Here is a 17,464-nt window from a genome sequence, read left to right as displayed (position 1 = left end):
TTATAACATGGTCAATAATGTGTTAGAATTAGGTGGTATTAAGATGTGACTGCCACAAAGCACAAACTCTTACTTTATTGAGCATGATATTTGAACAGCATATTATGACTGCAGAATTATTACTAAATTTAAATGTAAACAGAAAGGTTTTATACAGGAACATTGAAGAATTAAAGCTTTAGAGGAAAACACCATGTGAAAGAGAACATGGAGGCTTTGCAGCCGTAAATGAATTTTGCTGTGACTTGACTTGTAATTAAGTTTCTCTGTTAATAGGTTGCTGTCCATCCTTTACATACTGGCATTTTGGCATTTAGAGTTGTCTTAGGGTACAGAAGAACTGATCAGGAAGCTGTCTGGTAATTCCTACCAGCAAACTGAGAAATTGAACAGAGAAAAGCTCTATGCTTCTTAGGGATACCAGGTAGAGATACTCCAAAGTCCTCTATAGGAAGATGGAGTAGTGCTTGGTGAACCTCTTGCCTCTGCTCCCTTCAGGAAGCGCCTTTATCCAGTTGGTGGTTGGGGGCAGCGGTCTTTTAGTGTTGGTTGTGTGGGCCCTCTGTAGAGGCCCAAAGGCAGGCTGGGAGCCAGTTTGTGTGGCTTGGGAAACTCACACAGTGGTCTGGTTTCAGTCAGATTTCAGCAGAGTGTTTGTGCATCAGCATCCCCAAAGCCAATTTAGAAACAAAGGCCCATTGTGATTGAGGTGGAAGCAGTGTTGTTCTTGGTAGAAGATGATGTTCATAAAGACCAGTCAAAGGGGCTGACATATGGAATTACCTGTGCCACCTTCTTTAGATTAACACTGGTCCTGTGTGTGAGATGGGATATCCACATTAGTGGAATAGGGCTCTCTCCTTGCTTCTGGCTCCACTTTGAAGATGACTCTGATTTACAAACACATGCACTGTTTATGTATTGTGGGACTGTGTTACGCTGTCTGAGGCACAGGACTGGACTTGATGCCCCAACAGCATTTTAGGAGGCTTGTGAAGGCTGCAATAGCTTACACAGCCAGTGTCTTTACTGGCTTCTTCTAACCAATTTCTTCATCTGTGATATCTGGAAGTCTAGTAAAGATCGTCTAGTTATTCTACACATATAATCCAATTACAAAATCTGTGAAACCCGGGTCTGCTGATAAATCTGAGGACATTGTATTTCAGCCAATTAACTGTGGAAATCAAACTTGTAAAGTATGTTGAGTGTAGACGTGTAGTAACCCTCCACGACTCGCTTGAAGCTTGCCCTGCAGCGATAGCATGGGTTTTTGTATGCCCATGGTAGCGCAGCTTAACATCAGATATTCCTGAGTCAGCCAAAGGGTAAGGAATAAGCAGTCTCCTGACAAGCATGAAGAGGAAGCTCAAAAATGCAACCTCCCATGGGGTCACTGCCTTACACTGTGAGAAGGGCCTCCCTTGGAGGTTGCCTGGTGCAGAGGAGCCAGGCATTTCAGAGCTTCCAGGTGAAGTTCCTTATGCATGCTGGTATAACCTTTTACTCACCATTGCTATAAAAACCCTTTTCCCTCATGCTTTATGTCTCTACCATAAGTAGCAGCAGGAGCAGCTAGATGGGCACTGTGCTTTCCAGCTATGGCAGCCCCCCAGGGGAGAACACGGCTTCCAGAGCTCGCCCCCACAGCTGAGGAGCTACCAGCAGGAGACTTCACCACGGCCCCCTCTCTGAGGCGAACCCACGCAGGATCTCCTCCTAGACATCAAGAGTGAGATGTGTAACATGAGGGGGCACACCAGAGTCCCACAGAGCAGGAGTACAGCTGCTCCTGGAACAACACTTTGAGTGCGTTACAGCTCGTCCCTCCTCACTCGCCTACTCGTTCAGCAAGGGCTGCCAAGTCACTTAGGGTAACACTTAGTGCTTAAGCATCAAAGAAGCACACAACAGATTGCAAAAATCTACCACTTTTGCTAATCAACTTTCAGTTTTAAAAAAGAAAAAAAAAAAACATTTCAAGGCTTTTACCTTCCCAGGCCCTCAGTTTTGAGATTTGCAAGCACTAGGTATATCACCTGTGAAACACAGATAATGTTTTATTGCACACAATTATAAGGCTTATGGTGTGTCATTAAAGAAAGGTCACTACAATTAATCTGTGGTAAAGACAGAATAATAGTACTCAGCAGTATAGAATCAGAATAATTGCAGATAAGAAGAAACTGAGGAGACTCTTTCTGTTTTACACAAATGCAGGTATCTTGAAAAGTTGCAAACTTTATGAATTAAATCTTTTTTTGGGGGGGGGGTCTATAAGGAATGTGTATAATAAGTGACAATCATAGATGACTATTAAGTTTTACAGACTGCATGTCTTTAAAGTGCCAAGCAGAGTTAAGAGCAGGTTTTGCCAGCCATGAAGCATAACACCACCTCTGTGTCACTGTCACAGTCTGCTTTAGACTGCAGGGTGGACAGCACAGTGCTTGGAGAGGCCATGGCTGCAAATGCCTGCCTGAGCACTTCTCTGGTATTTGTGACAGCTGATGAAAGGTTTAAGCACCAGCAGGAGATTTTGCTGTTTTTCAGGGTTTCCAGCTGCTTGAAAAGTGCGACCAGATGCAGTCTTTTGGTGCAGTCTTAGAAGCTCTTACTCAGCTGAGGATCCATCTTCTCTAGTTCCCCATACTGATAGCTAGCCCAGTGCCAAACCACGCTGAGTGCCTACATTTGATGGGTTTTGATGGGGCAGTAGCCACAGTGAGTCTGCCTGCTCCATGTGGCAAGGCGGTGCTGCAGTTCACAGCCACTCAACAGCTGCAGCCAACACCGTCATGTAAACATGGGGGAGCAAGCTTCACGTGATGCTAAGGCCTTTAGCCCAGTAATTGGAAATGAATGTCACCTTTCAGTGCAGTGCTGCAGATACAGACGTTATCCTGAAAATATTTTCTTTTTTTTTCTTTTTTTTTTTTTTTTTTTTTTTTTATAGTCAGAAGTAAACAATGAGAGAATATGCGTGTGTGTCCATTTGGAAGACAATTCTGACCAGTCTCTGTAAAATAACAAGTTGGATTTAATCATTAGGAATTTCATTTTAATGTCCCTACAACAACAAAAAAATCATTAAAATGACCTCTCATCCTTACAGTCTATAATTCTTATATTTTAATGGCACTTTGTTTCAATAATTGCTTTCATGCAGAAAATATTACAACACAAATAATACCCTAAACAATACTCTTATTATTGTCTAGGCAGCTCAATGAAAGCTTCAAGAACTCATTAAAATACACTTTTCATGCAATTTGCATTACAATAATGCAGATTAAGTCCCTGAAAAAGTAGACATGATAAAGAAGTCAAATGTATTTCAAGAAATTTGCCCAAACTGTTTACCCATTGTTATATGTTAATCACCACCTAATGTTTCATAATCAGAGCTTTAAATCGTGAACAGATTATTTTCTTTTCCTGCAGAAAAACAATAAGAATTAGAGTGCACTTTTGAATTTGTGTTAGTATCATTACAATGAAAAACACAGGAGATATTATGACCATTTTTGCAATCTCTAAGACTTTTCTAAGTAGTATCCTTGCTTTCACAGATGGGAAAAGTAGTTTGCCACAGTGGGCAAACTACTGTGTCCTTCAGCTGAAGTGTGTCTGTTATTTGGGAACAGTTGTAGTTCTGTCACTTCAGTATCTCTTCATGCTGTTGACTGGGTTAAGAGCTGCTTGACTGAGCTGAGAAGAGGATCATCTTCTCTCTATTCCTCTCTCTCTCTCAAATGCAAAAATCCAGATGTGCTTATGTACTCTGTCTTACCTCTTTTTGTTCTGCTGGGGGGGGGCTAGAACACTTGCTGGAAACAGTCTTAAGGACATTCATTGTAGAAAAGGTTTCTCCGTGTTAGAGTACAAATACAATATAGGTGCTGCATGTAATACAGTATTTCAAAACCAGAATCTATTTTCAAAAGTTGGATGTAGGACAGTTGCCAAAAATATTTCAAAATAAGATTTAAAATGTTTATTTTTCAATGAGGGTGTAGAAATCTGGTGTTCTACTGATATGAGCCAATTCATGTTTTATTTTCTAGATAATGTCATGTCCCATTGTGTTGGTATGTTTTGAGTCTTGTTACTTCATATTTAATGGTATTCTTTTAAATGCACATACAGAAGAATAGGAGGCTTTTACTTCATTTAAATTTAAATACTGTTAACTATATTTGTTCGGGTTTTCTAAACATTTTTTAGAAAGTTTTTTTTCTGAAAGTAACACTCTTTTTACTGTATTCTTTTCAGGGGAAGGGAGGGAGCTATTAACTCCTTTGGGTATTGAATTAAGTACTTTTCATCATTGCTTCTGATATTTGAAACATTTAAAGCATCTGGATCCTTTTTAAGGCTCTTCAGGGTTTGAGGACAGCTATACTAAAAGGAACCCACTGGTTAAAGCAAGCTTGTCACTAACTCTGCTTCTACTCTCACAGTGTTGCAGGTGGGGAGCTCTTCGACTTCTTAGCTGAGAAAGAATCTCTCACGGAGGAGGAAGCCACAGAATTTCTCAAACAGATACTTAATGGTGTTCAGTATCTCCACTCTCTGCAAATTGCCCACTTTGATCTTAAGGTGTGTGGAACAGATAAAAACTTAAACTGTAATCAACATCCATTGAAGTCCTTTGTAATTCTAGCCACAAATCAGTCATCATGATCTTGGCCACAGTTTTGTTTTGCTAGCTTATGTAGACAGGGGGAAGCTCAGCCATTGGAAAGAAGTTACTGAACTGTAAATAGTTCCCGTCTGGGAAATGTTTCTTCAGGGGAAATGGCACCTTCTGACAAAATTAAACCATTCTGAGAAAACAAACCTGAAATAAAAATGAGGACTATGATTTTTATTTTTTTTTTTCAATGTGAATGGGATCTGGGTGAAATATTCTGACCTAGATGCCTTTTTCAACTGTGGGGTTTTTTTAAGTGCTTAATTGAAACTGCACTGAGTTAAGTACAAGGATTTTTGTGGAGCAGGCAGCAGATTTCCACTGACGTCTTTTTCCTTTTTTGGGGCTTTTTTGTTCATTTTCAGAGAAGTTATTAATTGCATCCTTTTGATAATAAAAGCAGAGCTTTTTGTATCTAAATTCAGCAGCTGCTTTTAAATGTTTCAATTTCAGCACATTTTCCCCCAGAAGATGTTATTTTTCAAAGGTAGACAGCTAAACATTCCAGAAGTCTCCTGAAGTGTGCAGCTATGTCTGTAAGAGAAAAAGGAGGCATGATTATTTCATTACAGTTGAAATGTAGTTCTGAAAGGGGGATGAGGTAGGGAAGGGAATGGATTTCAGTGTAAGCATACCTTTTCCAGTTTCATCCTCATCACCTCAGTAATATATTTGGTCTTTGTATGACAGTCAGCAAGAGAAAAAATTTGTAAAGCTAGAAAGAATGGTATTTCTTAGAGTATGAAATGTGAATTTTTGCCAATCTGTTTGTAATTGAACAAGTCATCCTTGGATACCAAAAATTTGTGCATTAAAGTAGGCAGTAATGTGTAGACCAAAAAAAGTATGGAACAGAAATGCAGAAATTACTTTTGCACGTATCAGGTCCTGTGATTGGGAAAAGAAGGTAAAAGAAGGGTGACGATGAAGAGCTGTACTTTATGACTCCAGAAGCTCCTAACACTCTGAACAGGATAGATGTAGCTACAGAACCTCTTCAGAGTACACCAGCTTATGGGCATAACAGGACATGGTGACTGAGTAGCTGGTTCTGTATGCTCATTAGAGTGCTGCAGTGTAGAGACAGCCCCCTTTGCTGATAATCCTGGCATTTCATCTTCTTTGTTCTGGATTTGCAGATCTTTGGTGTAAAGTAATGTGAAGTCCATATTTCAAAATTAGCTAGAAAAGACAGGAGAACCTGCTCTTTTGCCTTCCTTTTAAGTATGTTGAACCTTAAAATCTGGGAGCTGGACCACTCCAGAAGTTTCCCTGGAAGATCCAAAGGCAACAAGATACACGTCCCTGATTGCTTATGTGGTGTGAAAGAAACCTCTCTCAGGGACTAATGTAAACCAGACCCAGTAACTAGTTTATAGGGTTTTGTTTCCTGCAAGCTCCCAGCCGTGCTGGAATGGCTGTAGCACAGGGTCTGTGATTTTTGCTGGGGGACAGTGTGTTTCACTTAAGGTCAGTCCACATGAAAACTGCAACTGTGGTATCTACAAGAAGTAAAATCTTGGCCTTGTGGAAATCATAGCGCTTCAACATCAACATGGAGTCCTAATTTACTGTAGTTATGTTAAGCATATGTTTCATCATAATAGGAAAAGTCAGGATTTTTCTGCCTAAAATACAATTCAAGTGTCTAACGGAGGTAAAAAAGAATGTTCAATGGTGAAGAACACTTGTCCACAGTTTGTACCTATATGTAATTTCTCTTTCTCTCCCCCCTTCCTCCTTCTCAAAGCCTGAAAACATAATGCTGTTGGACAGGAATGTACCAAAGCCTCGAATCAAGATTATTGACTTTGGTTTAGCACACAAAATTGACTTTGGAAATGAATTCAAAAATATCTTCGGAACGCCAGAGTTTGTTGGTGAGAAAACTGTTGTTTCTTCAAACTATTCTTTTTCAGTCTGTGAAACAGTATTTATGGCTTATCTTGGTTTGGCTGATTTACAGAGTGTGAAATTTGTGTGTAATTTGTGACATTTTGAAATTTAAATAAGCAATTTGTAGCATTTGATTTCAAATTAGACTTGCATTAAGGTGTTTTAATCTATCAGCATCTTAGCTTATTATCTCTGACATACATGGACTCAGAGTGAGACTTATACCTGTTCTTTGACTAGGTACTTACCTTGCTGCTTTTTCCTTTAGCTCCTGAAATAGTAAATTATGAGCCTCTTGGTCTTGAAGCAGATATGTGGTAAGTTATTGGATCTTACTTGAAATAAATCTCTCATGATTATGCTTATGTTCTAACCTTTTTTTTTTCTCCTCTCTCTCTTTCCATCTATTTTTCTCTCCTCTCCCTCATCCTTTTTTTGTTTGTTTTTCCTTCAACCCAGGAGCATTGGTGTAATAACTTATATTCTGTAAGTACCAAAATCTATGGGTGTTTCTTGCAAATGCTGTTGTTTTTTAATTCTTATTCTATCCTCTGGGGTGTTGGTGGTGTCTGTACAAATCAAACCATTCTGATTGCACATCATGATTCAAGTTGTATGATCTTAAAAGCAGTAGAATAATTATGGAAAGAATTGCTGTCAATCAGCATTGAGCTAGGATGGGAAACTGTCTTCAAATCTGTAGGTGACTTTCCTGCAGCTATATCTTAATAGTAGTCTTTGAAATTACAGCAAAGTTTTTTGCCCTGCTACATCACATCTTCCTGAAAGTAGATCTGCAGCCTTAAAATGGAAAAGAAAAATGTTCTCTTTCTACTGTTGTTTGATCTCAGAGGGCCAAAGCAGCAGTGTTACAGTATGTACTGAGAGGAATGTTCTGTCTCTCCTGCAGTCTAAGTGGTGCATCTCCATTTCTTGGAGAAACCAAACAGGAAACACTGGCAAATGTGTCTGCCGTGAATTATGAATTTGAAGAAGAATTCTTCAGTAATACCAGTGCCCTAGCTAAAGACTTTATACGAAGACTTCTAGTCAAAGACCCAAAGTGAGTTGTTATTCTTCTGCATGGCACTTACATCTCTAGTATTTAAAATTACATTATATTAGGAGATGATAGTTTAATAAACATAAACCAGTATGTATTTTATTAATATCTGAAACTGTTGCATCTTTTATTCTCTTAAAGGAAGAGAATGACTATTCAAGACAGTTTGCTGCATCCTTGGATCAAGGTTAGCATGTCATTCATTCTCTGTTGTCTTGTTTTTAATCATTCTTCATTTCATGCTTTTCGAGTTCCTTAACATGGAATATTTTCATAATTGTTTAATGTAACTTACTTTATTGGAAAGCTGCTTGTATGAAAGCTAACACATACAGAATATGGGCTTCATTAATATATGCTCTATGTGAATTAGCAGTAGGGAAGTAGCCCCTTGTGGGAATTAAAGTCATGGTCAGACAGAGAAGCTAATCTTCACAGAGCATTGCACTGACAAACATACAGTCTCTGAATCCAGTCCAATTCACACTAATTTTTCTTCTTCTAATGCCCTTATTTAGACTGGTAAAAAACTAGTAATTTCTCTTCTGTCCTTCCCCTTACATGGAAGAGAGCAGTTGATGTGGTGGTCCACTTGCTTCTTCAGTGTTTCAGTGTTTGGTTTGGATTGAGCTGTTGTGAAGCTGCCAGGGTGAGAGGGAGGAAATGGCACCCATCATACTTCTTAATGTGTGTAGTGCTACCTGGCAGTTTATTGTTTTAATTCCTATCACATTCTAATTTGATATGATATATATATATCTCCATAAAAATGACTTCAAGGATGGGATCATAAAATGCAAAATTTTGTGTACTCCACTAGTCATTGGTGCTTAGTATCAGCCCATGAAAATTTGAAAGGATGAGGGCTTTGAGCTTGCTGCACTGGTAGATGGGGTGTGATTTTGTTTGAGGAGGGAGTAATTTTTCAGCAGTGTCCAGGTGATTACACTGAGACTATAACAAAGATTGACTGCATTTAAAATCAGTCAGGAGATCTTCCCAGAAGACAGGATTTATCTTGGAAATCAAATGCCTCTATCAGAGAGGGAGGTGAAGGACAAGGCTGAATGTTCTGATGTTTGAAGGGGTTTTTGTTTAAAATGAAAAAGCACATTTTAGTATTGCATTCTTAGGTCTTTCCCTTACAGCATTTTCTTAAGAAATTCCATCTGTATGCCAGACTAGACTCTGAATATTAAAAATATGTGCTTACAATTACTTCATTATTACAGTATGATTGGAGTACTATTATAATGTAAATGGAAGTCATCACTGAGGGACAGAGACATGCAGAAATTATGGAATTTTTTGGAACATCTTTATTTTCCCTTTGCTCACAGCCAAAAGACACTCAGCAAGCACTCAGTAGAAAAGCTTCTGCAGTGAATATGGAGAAATTCAAGAAGTTTGCAGCACGACGAAAATGGAAAGTAAGTCTTTCAATGACACATCAAATGCTGGTGACATACAAATGCAGTAGAATTGACTGTTCCAGGGAAAGGTCAGCACATTTAAGAGTGGAAAGGAAGGAAGAAGAAACATGTTCTTCTGACACTGGGAATAAACTAAGTGCTTGAGTATGCTAGTATGGGAGAAGACCTTTTTGTCAGTGAGGTCCAATGCTTGAGTGTGAATTGTTTGCTTTGTGCTTCTGCTGGATTATAATAAAAAAAGGTTTCAAATTCAATATAAAAAGCAGATGGGGTATTGAAGTCAAACTTCAGTTTGTTTTGCTAAGTCCTTTAAAATCACTGCGATAGCATCCTATCAAAATTTCCTAATTTTTTTACATGTAGCTTTTTTCTTGTTATTTTTGTAAAGCAATCAGTGCGCTTAATATCCTTGTGCCAAAGATTATCAAGATCTTTCTTGTCCAGAAGTAGCATGAGTGTCGCTAGAAGTGATGATACTCTGGTAAGTGTGTTCTTATATATTTAGAAAGCTTTATCACATGTGAACTTTGCCAGTTTCTAACTCACAGAAATATTAGTCTCTTGAAAATTTGCATAATTAACTAATATCATAAGTAAGAAGAAATAGATTTTAGGTTACGAAGGTCAACTTTCCATAGTTTGATCTTCTGCATCTTGAAACCTTGACATTTAACTTACGGTGTTGAAACCTTGACATTTAACTTACCTGGTGTCAAAAATTCATTTCTTGGTCTTGAAACTTGATTCATGAGTATTTTTTTTCACCATAACAATTATATGGTGAAAAAGTGTCATCCATAACAATTATCTGGTGAAAAAGTGTAATCTGAATTTTACTCATTATTTACATCATCATTTTGTGGACTAAAATATTTTTTTTTTTTTTTACCAAATATTCAAAACCATTGAGGCTGTTTTAAATCCAATGAATGCTAGACAGCAGTGTCACAACGAGCAGTTATTTAAGGAGGAAACTTTAGAGTTGGCCAGTATTCACTTTGTGGTATTAGATATGACTACAGTTGCAGTTAGGAGCAATTGCTATATGTTTTGTAATTACAAATACTTGTATATCCAAAAGCATTCTTCTTAGCTTACAAGTTTTAATACACAGTTCACAAATTCCCTGTGATCAGCAAGGAATATGTGTTAATATGTTTAGACCTGGGGAATATAATATTTTCTGTGCATTAATAGGATCAACTTCAAAAATTCTGCAAAGCCCTTTTTTGCATACGGTCTTCCCCGTGTCCCTCCTGTGCGACTGCATGCTCATGTTTCCACTTTTTCTCCTCTTATCTTTTGGCTTCTGTGCTCTTTGTTCTCCTCTTGCTCTCCTTTCCCTACCCAACACCCCCCCATTCAGCTATCTGTATGCCTTTTAACACTGGATCAGCTTTTCACACCTGTGTTCCAGCAGAAAGGATTATAGCCCAATGTCAGTGTCCTAAAAAATCTGAAACCTCGGGAGAGAGGGAGGTAAGAGCAATCCAAATAATGGGCTCTGTGAATTTCAGCTCTTTGAAATTCTAGTGCACAGAAGAAAAACAAAGTTACACCTGCAGAGGTATCTAGGCTTATTACTTAGGTTCTAGATTTTTAACTGATCCATTTGAATAGATGACAGCTTGGACCAAAGCACCTCTCTTGCTGATGGCACAAAACCTGATACTTCAGCTGGTATTCATGCACCACTTGGGTTTTTTAATCGTCACATGTATGCATGGAATAATTTCATTTTGTGCGAGTATTGCTTCTGTTGAAATCTATCATCTACGTTTCCTATGAGGAAAAAAAATGCACATAATTAAAGAAACCTGTGTGGAGTCTCAGCGATTAACAGGCTTGCGTGTGATGAAGAGGGAAGTATACCAGAAAACATGTCAGGGGATTTGGTGTGGGTTTTCAGATAACATGCATACATGCTAGCCATATGCTTCATGAAAGATTACAACTTGTAGCTGAAGCATTCTTTTACAAAGAAATTTCAAAAAAATTTTTTTTTTTGATGTCTTTGCATCTGTTACATACAGATTTTTTTCCTAAAGCTAACAATTTTTTTTCTTTCACATTTAATTGCAAGGATGAGGAAGATTCTTTTGTGATGAAAGCTATTATTCATGCCATCAATGATGACAATGTTCCTGGATTACAGCACCTTCTGGGATCTCTGACAAATTACGATGTCAATCAACCCAACAAGGTAGTGTGGGTCTGCTTTGAGGTGTGAGGTGTGGGGGGGACTAGCTAACACCCTGTTGAATAGAGCAGTGTGGTTGTAAAATAGAAATGTAACACCTGAAATTAAAAGGCAAGGGAATGGGAAAAAGTTTTGCCTTTTTTCTAGGAGAAATTTTCACATGTTTTATGTTCAGCCTTCTTGAGATTCATTAAAATGGAGCCCAAATGACCCCAAATTTTTTTGCCTAGGCATTTCAAAAGTGTAACTCAAATCTATGGTCAGGAACTGACCATAGATTTGTGGTGTATCAAATATCTGCCTTCACCCTTGGTGGCAGTTGCTGTTTCTTGTGGTCAATGAAGATGGCAGAATACTTAAGAATAACCAGACTGCTAAAACTGACTTTGCAAAGCATTGTTAGAAACAGAAGTTGCAAACTGCAGAAGTGGGATATGTGAACATGTTAGATGGTGGTGTTCACTTTCAGTAATGAAATTGCTTGTCCACTACAGTATTTCAATGCATCAGCAACATCTAGGAAAGTGAAATGGGACTGTCCATTAAAACAAAAAATACAGTGATTTCTTAAATGGCTCAAGACAAGGTCATGCTTTTTTGCATGGTTATAGTGACCTTCAATACAAAGTACTTTCAGAAATGTGAAGAGCAGTATAGAAGTAAAATGTTCTTTGACTGTGATAGATATTGAACCATTTAAGAAATCACTGGGTTTTTTTGTTTTATATGTGGTCCCATTTCACTTTCCTAGATGTTGCCTATGGCTTGTGTCTGAGGTGGTGTGGTGGCTGCAAAGAAATTGCAAGGGGGAATGTTCTTGCCAAACAAGGCTAATAGTAAGAGCTTAACATTGATATTCCTAATTTTAAAAGCATAAATGTACTGTGTGATATATCATCAATTCATCTCAAAAATATGGAGAATTGTTGTGCAATAATTTTTTTTTAAAAAAGGAATAAATTCTTTCCATGCACTATTTCCTACAGATTTAATTTGAAGGTGGAAATCTGAAATGCTATTCAATGCATGCCTTCTATTCCACTGTTTCCTTAATCCTTCAACAATTAACTATATAATTCTTGCTTGTATTTCATTGTTAGCATGGAACACCTCCACTACTGATTGCTGCTGGCTGTGGAAACATTCAGATGCTCCAGCTGCTGTTAAAGCGTGGATCTCGTATTGATGTTCAAGATAAGGTTGGGGTTCTGCTTTTCAACTGCTCTTTATAAGTTTTTTAGTACAGTTAGCAGGAGACAAGCAGTTCAGAACAAGTGGTATTGGAAATTAAAAACTCTGAGCTGTAGATCCTGTTTTCTGCCTTCCAAAGCAAAAAACATAAGACCAAGTTTTTAACAATGTCATTTGTTACTAATACATATCCTCTGATTTTCATCACTTTATTAGCTGAAATAATTTGAATTATACTAATCTTACAATGTAGTTCATGCTTACAAAACCACCTCAATTAGTTCAAATTAGTGATTTCCCTAAAACACAACGGTGAGCTTTATTTAATATAGATAGATAATTTAATATTTTAGCCGTGGGGAATATAGCAATTAAAATTCATATTCGATGGAGGATACAATAACCTTTTTTCCCCAGTGTGCTGTAACAATTCATTTAAAGCAAGCTTGAAGAACTGTCTGCCTCTCCATTTGATAGATGGTAAAGCGAGCAGAAGAAAGGTTTTTATCTCATGACTGTTCTTTAGAAAGTACTCCCTAACAAGGGAGAAGAGGATTATCCTTGCAAACAGTTAGTAATCCTGTTAATCATCCTTGCATAGAGAGGTTTTTGTTGTCACTGTTGGTATGTAGTGTTGTTGAATCAATTTGAAATTTTTTTAAAAGTGAATGTGTTCATATAAGCTTGAATAGCTTTTCAGTGTGTCTGTGTACATCTAAGTGCACATGTACCTCAGCTGAAAACCTAGAATTAGGATTTTAACTTGATCAATAACATCTGAAATGAACCTTTTTTGATAGGCTGGATCTAATGCAATCTATTGGGCTTCTCGACATGGACATGTAGAAACACTGAAATTTCTCAATGATAATGAATGTCCTCTGGACATTAAGGATAAGGTAAGAAAATAACTCCTTTTTTACACAGAGGGCCTTTTCCTATAACTTTATCTTAGCAAAGAGAGAAGTCTTTCAATTGAAATGGTTTTCAGCTCTGCAATAATTCCAAGAATTTAACTGGCTCTTTTAGTGTGGTTTTTTAAGTTGACTTATAGGGCTGTGATAACCGAGCTTTAAAGTAGCTGGATGTACTGATTATTTTTATGACAAATGTTAGCCAAGTGTGCATGTTAAATGTGGTGACTACATGGTGGGTAGGTGGGGAAGTACAAACCTAAATTAATTTTCACTTGAAGAGTTGATTTCTCATTGGAACTCAGAGTGAAATCGTGATTTGGTTTTTCATTCCTCGATTGAAAATCACTTTTGTCTGACAAGTAAATTTGACTGTTATTAAGTTGAGTATGAGGAAGCCTAACAATTTATAGCTGATGAACACTTATCTTGTCTTTAGCAGTGTTATTTGAGCAACCTATGCCCTAGAAACTAGTTGCTGTTAAGTTTTTATACCATAGCAATGATTTTATACTAGCCAGAGCTCCAATACAGAAGAAATTGTACTCGTGAAACACAGTTTAGTTTGTTGAGGGAACTAATGTAAGGCAAGGTACATTAGGAAAATTGTTGTATGACTCCTAATAAGGCTACTATGAAAGAGGTTACTCTGTTAATGAAAATACAGTTTCTGTATTATATAATTTCAAAAAAGCAAGTGTTGCAAATAGTTAGACATAGTGACCAAAATGCACCAGGGTATACAAATGTGTTAGGCCAGCTCCTTACCTTGAATAAACAGGGGAGGGGGGAGCATATGGAAATATTATGAATAGAAATGGGATATCTGTTTCAACACAATTGCACACACAGCTTCCTCCTCATATTGCTCAGAAATCCCATCATGTCTGTGATCTGGAACAAATAAAGTGGAAAAATAAGTTCTGGGAAAAGAAAGCCTTGAAGAAATAACCTTCCTGCCAGGTGGTGCTGTGTCTGTCACGTACAACAGCCAGTAAGCTCTGCTGATGGAGCTGTGTGGCTGGGCAAGGGAGAGGGAGGAGTATCCTGTGCAGGATTCAGGGCATTCGGGCTGCACAGGGTGTGCAGGCAGTGTGCATCACGGTGTGACACAAGGAATTACACCGGAATTACACCGGAATTTCACCGGAATTACATGTTCTCCTGTAATTGCAGTCCGGGGAGACCGCGCTCCACGTGGCAGCTCGGTATGGGCATGTGGATGTGGTTCAGTTTCTCTGTAGCATTGGATCCAATCCAAACTTTCAAGACAAGGTGAGTCATGAACACTGTCTGCATTTTTTTCAACAAATAAGGCTTTATGTAAAGTGGTCAAAACTTCGAGTCTCGCGTTTAGCCTCTGGCATGTTTGCAAACCAGAATTATGGAGGTTTTGGTAGCTCTTAATAAATAGATAAAGATTATGTGATAAATGAGAGAACCAACAAGTGCTATAAAACACAGGTTCTCTCAAAACTGAAAGCTTCATAGAGAAACAACTCTGTGAAGGTGTGGGTGGTGTGTACTCTTTGAGTTCAGCTAAAGATTTTTATTCATTTTTGCCTTGAATTCTGCTTGGTTTTAGCAGTTATAGGATTTTTCTACAGTGTCAAGGACTCATTTTTGAAAGTGAGAGGAGAGTTTCTTTAGAGGTCTGAACTCTTGCAAGAAAACAAGGAAGAAAAGACATAACAGAAAAAGAAAATCCATTTGACTCAGATTTGACTCTGTGTTTGTGAGTTCCACAAGCCTCTCCAAGTGCTGTATTTTCTAGGACTTCCTTTTCATTGTTTAAGGAGCCCTAGGCTGAGGGAGGAGAGAACATGGTCTCTGTCTGTTTCTTCACACTCAGATTTTTACAGAAACCTTTAATACGGTCCAAGTCCTCTGCTATTATCAGTCTCAATTGTCTCTTTTTTGATATTTGCCAGGTACAGAAAGGCTAACTCATTTCTTAGAATTTGATAGAGCTTTTAGTGGATTTTAATTCTCCCTGCTTTTTCAGTAGGCTGCTTTCAGTATATTTTTGTCAAACATTTCAGGTTTTTAATGGTGTTCCATGTAACTGCTCTGACATACAATGAATTGAAGTTTAATGCTTTGAAGTTTCCTGGGTTCAAGCAGAAGGCAAATTAGTACTTCAGTCAGAAGTGAACTCCAAATGCAGACAGTTTCAAAGGCATGTTGTGATGTGTTCCCTAAAGGACTTGGGTTTTTAAGTATCTTCACTCCTAGAACATTGGGGTGTTCTTTCTCAACATGGTAAGCAGAGTGACCTGCCTCAGACTGCAGGTCTAGTGGGATTTGCATCGTCGTTCTGATCACTCTGTTGTAGACACTGGATTAGTCACAGCACACAGGATATAGAAGTTGTTTGTGAACAAGGGTCTGTTTACAAGTGAGAGAACCAAGACAGTTAGCCTCAGGAACAAGGATAGATTTAAACTACTATTGCTGACAAGGCACCATGATCACATGTATGTCAGCTGAAGTTATTCTTGGTTTTAGAATGTCAGCATTAGAAATTACAATATCTTTTCATGGGACTTACTTAGTAGACTGTCTTTTCTTTTTCATACTGTCTTTTTGTATTTTTAAGCTGGGGAGTTGTTCTTCCTGAAGTTTGGTTCAGTGCTGTTTTTTTGATTTTCGCTGTTGATAGGAAGAAGAAACCCCCCTGCACTGCGCTGCTTGGCACGGCTACTACTCTGTGGCCAAAGCACTCTGTGAAGCAGGGTGCAATGTGAACATCAAAAACAAAGAAGGGGAGACCCCGCTCCTGACAGCATCTGCTAGGGGTTACCATGATATTGTGGAGTGCTTGGCAGAGCACAGGGCTGATCTTCACGCAACAGACAAGGTCAGTTATGTCTGGAGATCGCAGGGCTGTGTCTCTCAATTGCTTCGTTTGAGTGCTGCAAGTCAGCATTGTTTCCACTATGTGAATTTTCATAGCAGTTCACAGAGGGCCTATTGATGGCTGAAGCAGTCTTTAGGGTTGTCCATTGATCATTATTATTCCATGGTTGGGTTTTTGCTGATCTATCATCTCCTTATCATTTATCACCTCATGAGTAACACTCTTTGAAAAATTACAGGAACATTAGGTTCTGTAATTGGCAACAAACTGTTAACTTCAGAGAAAAAGATGGATTTGCTGTTGGCCTTTGATTACTCTGGGTTGGATAAATCAAATCCATTTCCAATAAGAACTGTTTAAAAATTTGACTGTATTTGTTTCAGAATAAATTTTTGTCCTTCATGATGTAATCCAAATGAATCAATTTGGAATTTATTTGCTTGTATTTTTGGTATGGCGGGCCTTTTAGGTACCTTTATTAGTAAAAGTTAATTAAATAGTTATTAAAGCAAGTTCAGCAGAAAGTTTCTAAAGCTTCTAAAATAATTAAATTGTTTCTTCTGGTCTCTTTAAGTTGTTCCACATAGAGAAAGCTCTGTCTTTAAAGTGACTGATCAGAAGGCAGATTGCATGACTTTTGCATCACTAATTTCTCTCTAGTAAACACTAGAGTTTATAATAGTCAGCTGGTTGTTACTATTGATCACTCTCCTCCCTCCAAGGAAAGTTGTTAGAAGAAAATGTGCATTTGTATTTCATCCATTCCACTGCAAAGACCAGTGGCCTAACAGAAATCTGCTTTCATCTCATGGCTTATTTATTCAGACAGATATGGTGCAGCTCCCTGCCTCCACCTTCAAATTAAAAACCACTGTGATTCTTGAGGCAAGGAAATGCACCCTGTTACTTGAGATGGTTGTGAACTTTACTAAATGTTTTGATTTTTAGTATTATTAGATCTCACTTACTAGCTGTCTCTTTATTTCAGGATGGTCATATAGCCCTGCATCTTGCTGTAAGAAGATGCCAAATAGAAGTAGTTAAAACTCTCATTAGTCAAGGATGTTTTGTAGATTTCCAAGACAGACATGGCAACACTCCCTTACATGTGGCCTGCAAAGATGGGAATGTGCCTATTGTGACGGCACTCTGTGAAGCAAATTGTAGTTTGGATGTCACTAACAAGGTAAATGGAATATGGATGCTGAATT

General features: G+C 38.1%; 1 protein-coding gene across 1 annotated transcript in view; it reads left to right on the top strand.

Annotated features, from left to right (window-relative positions):
* Positions 1-17,464, top strand: part of DAPK1 (death associated protein kinase 1) — an 83,849-nt gene that overhangs the window by 45,649 nt on the left and 20,736 nt on the right. Inside the window, exons 4-17 of the mRNA XM_058823267.1 lie at positions 4,464-4,602; positions 6,447-6,576; positions 6,861-6,909; positions 7,052-7,078; positions 7,503-7,655; positions 7,797-7,842; positions 8,996-9,085; positions 9,477-9,569; positions 11,172-11,291; positions 12,389-12,487; positions 13,280-13,378; positions 14,570-14,668; positions 16,056-16,253; positions 17,242-17,439. Of these exons, the coding sequence (XP_058679250.1) occupies positions 4,464-4,602; positions 6,447-6,576; positions 6,861-6,909; positions 7,052-7,078; positions 7,503-7,655; positions 7,797-7,842; positions 8,996-9,085; positions 9,477-9,569; positions 11,172-11,291; positions 12,389-12,487; positions 13,280-13,378; positions 14,570-14,668; positions 16,056-16,253; positions 17,242-17,439 (1,540 nt within the window). The remainder of the gene's footprint in view (positions 1-4,463; positions 4,603-6,446; positions 6,577-6,860; positions 6,910-7,051; positions 7,079-7,502; positions 7,656-7,796; positions 7,843-8,995; positions 9,086-9,476; positions 9,570-11,171; positions 11,292-12,388; positions 12,488-13,279; positions 13,379-14,569; positions 14,669-16,055; positions 16,254-17,241; positions 17,440-17,464) is intronic.

Source organism: Ammospiza caudacuta, chromosome Z (assembly GCF_027887145.1).
Source record: "Ammospiza caudacuta isolate bAmmCau1 chromosome Z, bAmmCau1.pri, whole genome shotgun sequence".
Classification (NCBI taxonomy): Eukaryota; Metazoa; Chordata; class Aves; order Passeriformes; family Passerellidae; genus Ammospiza; species Ammospiza caudacuta.
Note: the sequence above shows the minus strand (reverse complement) of the source record. Positions and strands in the feature narration are given on the sequence as shown.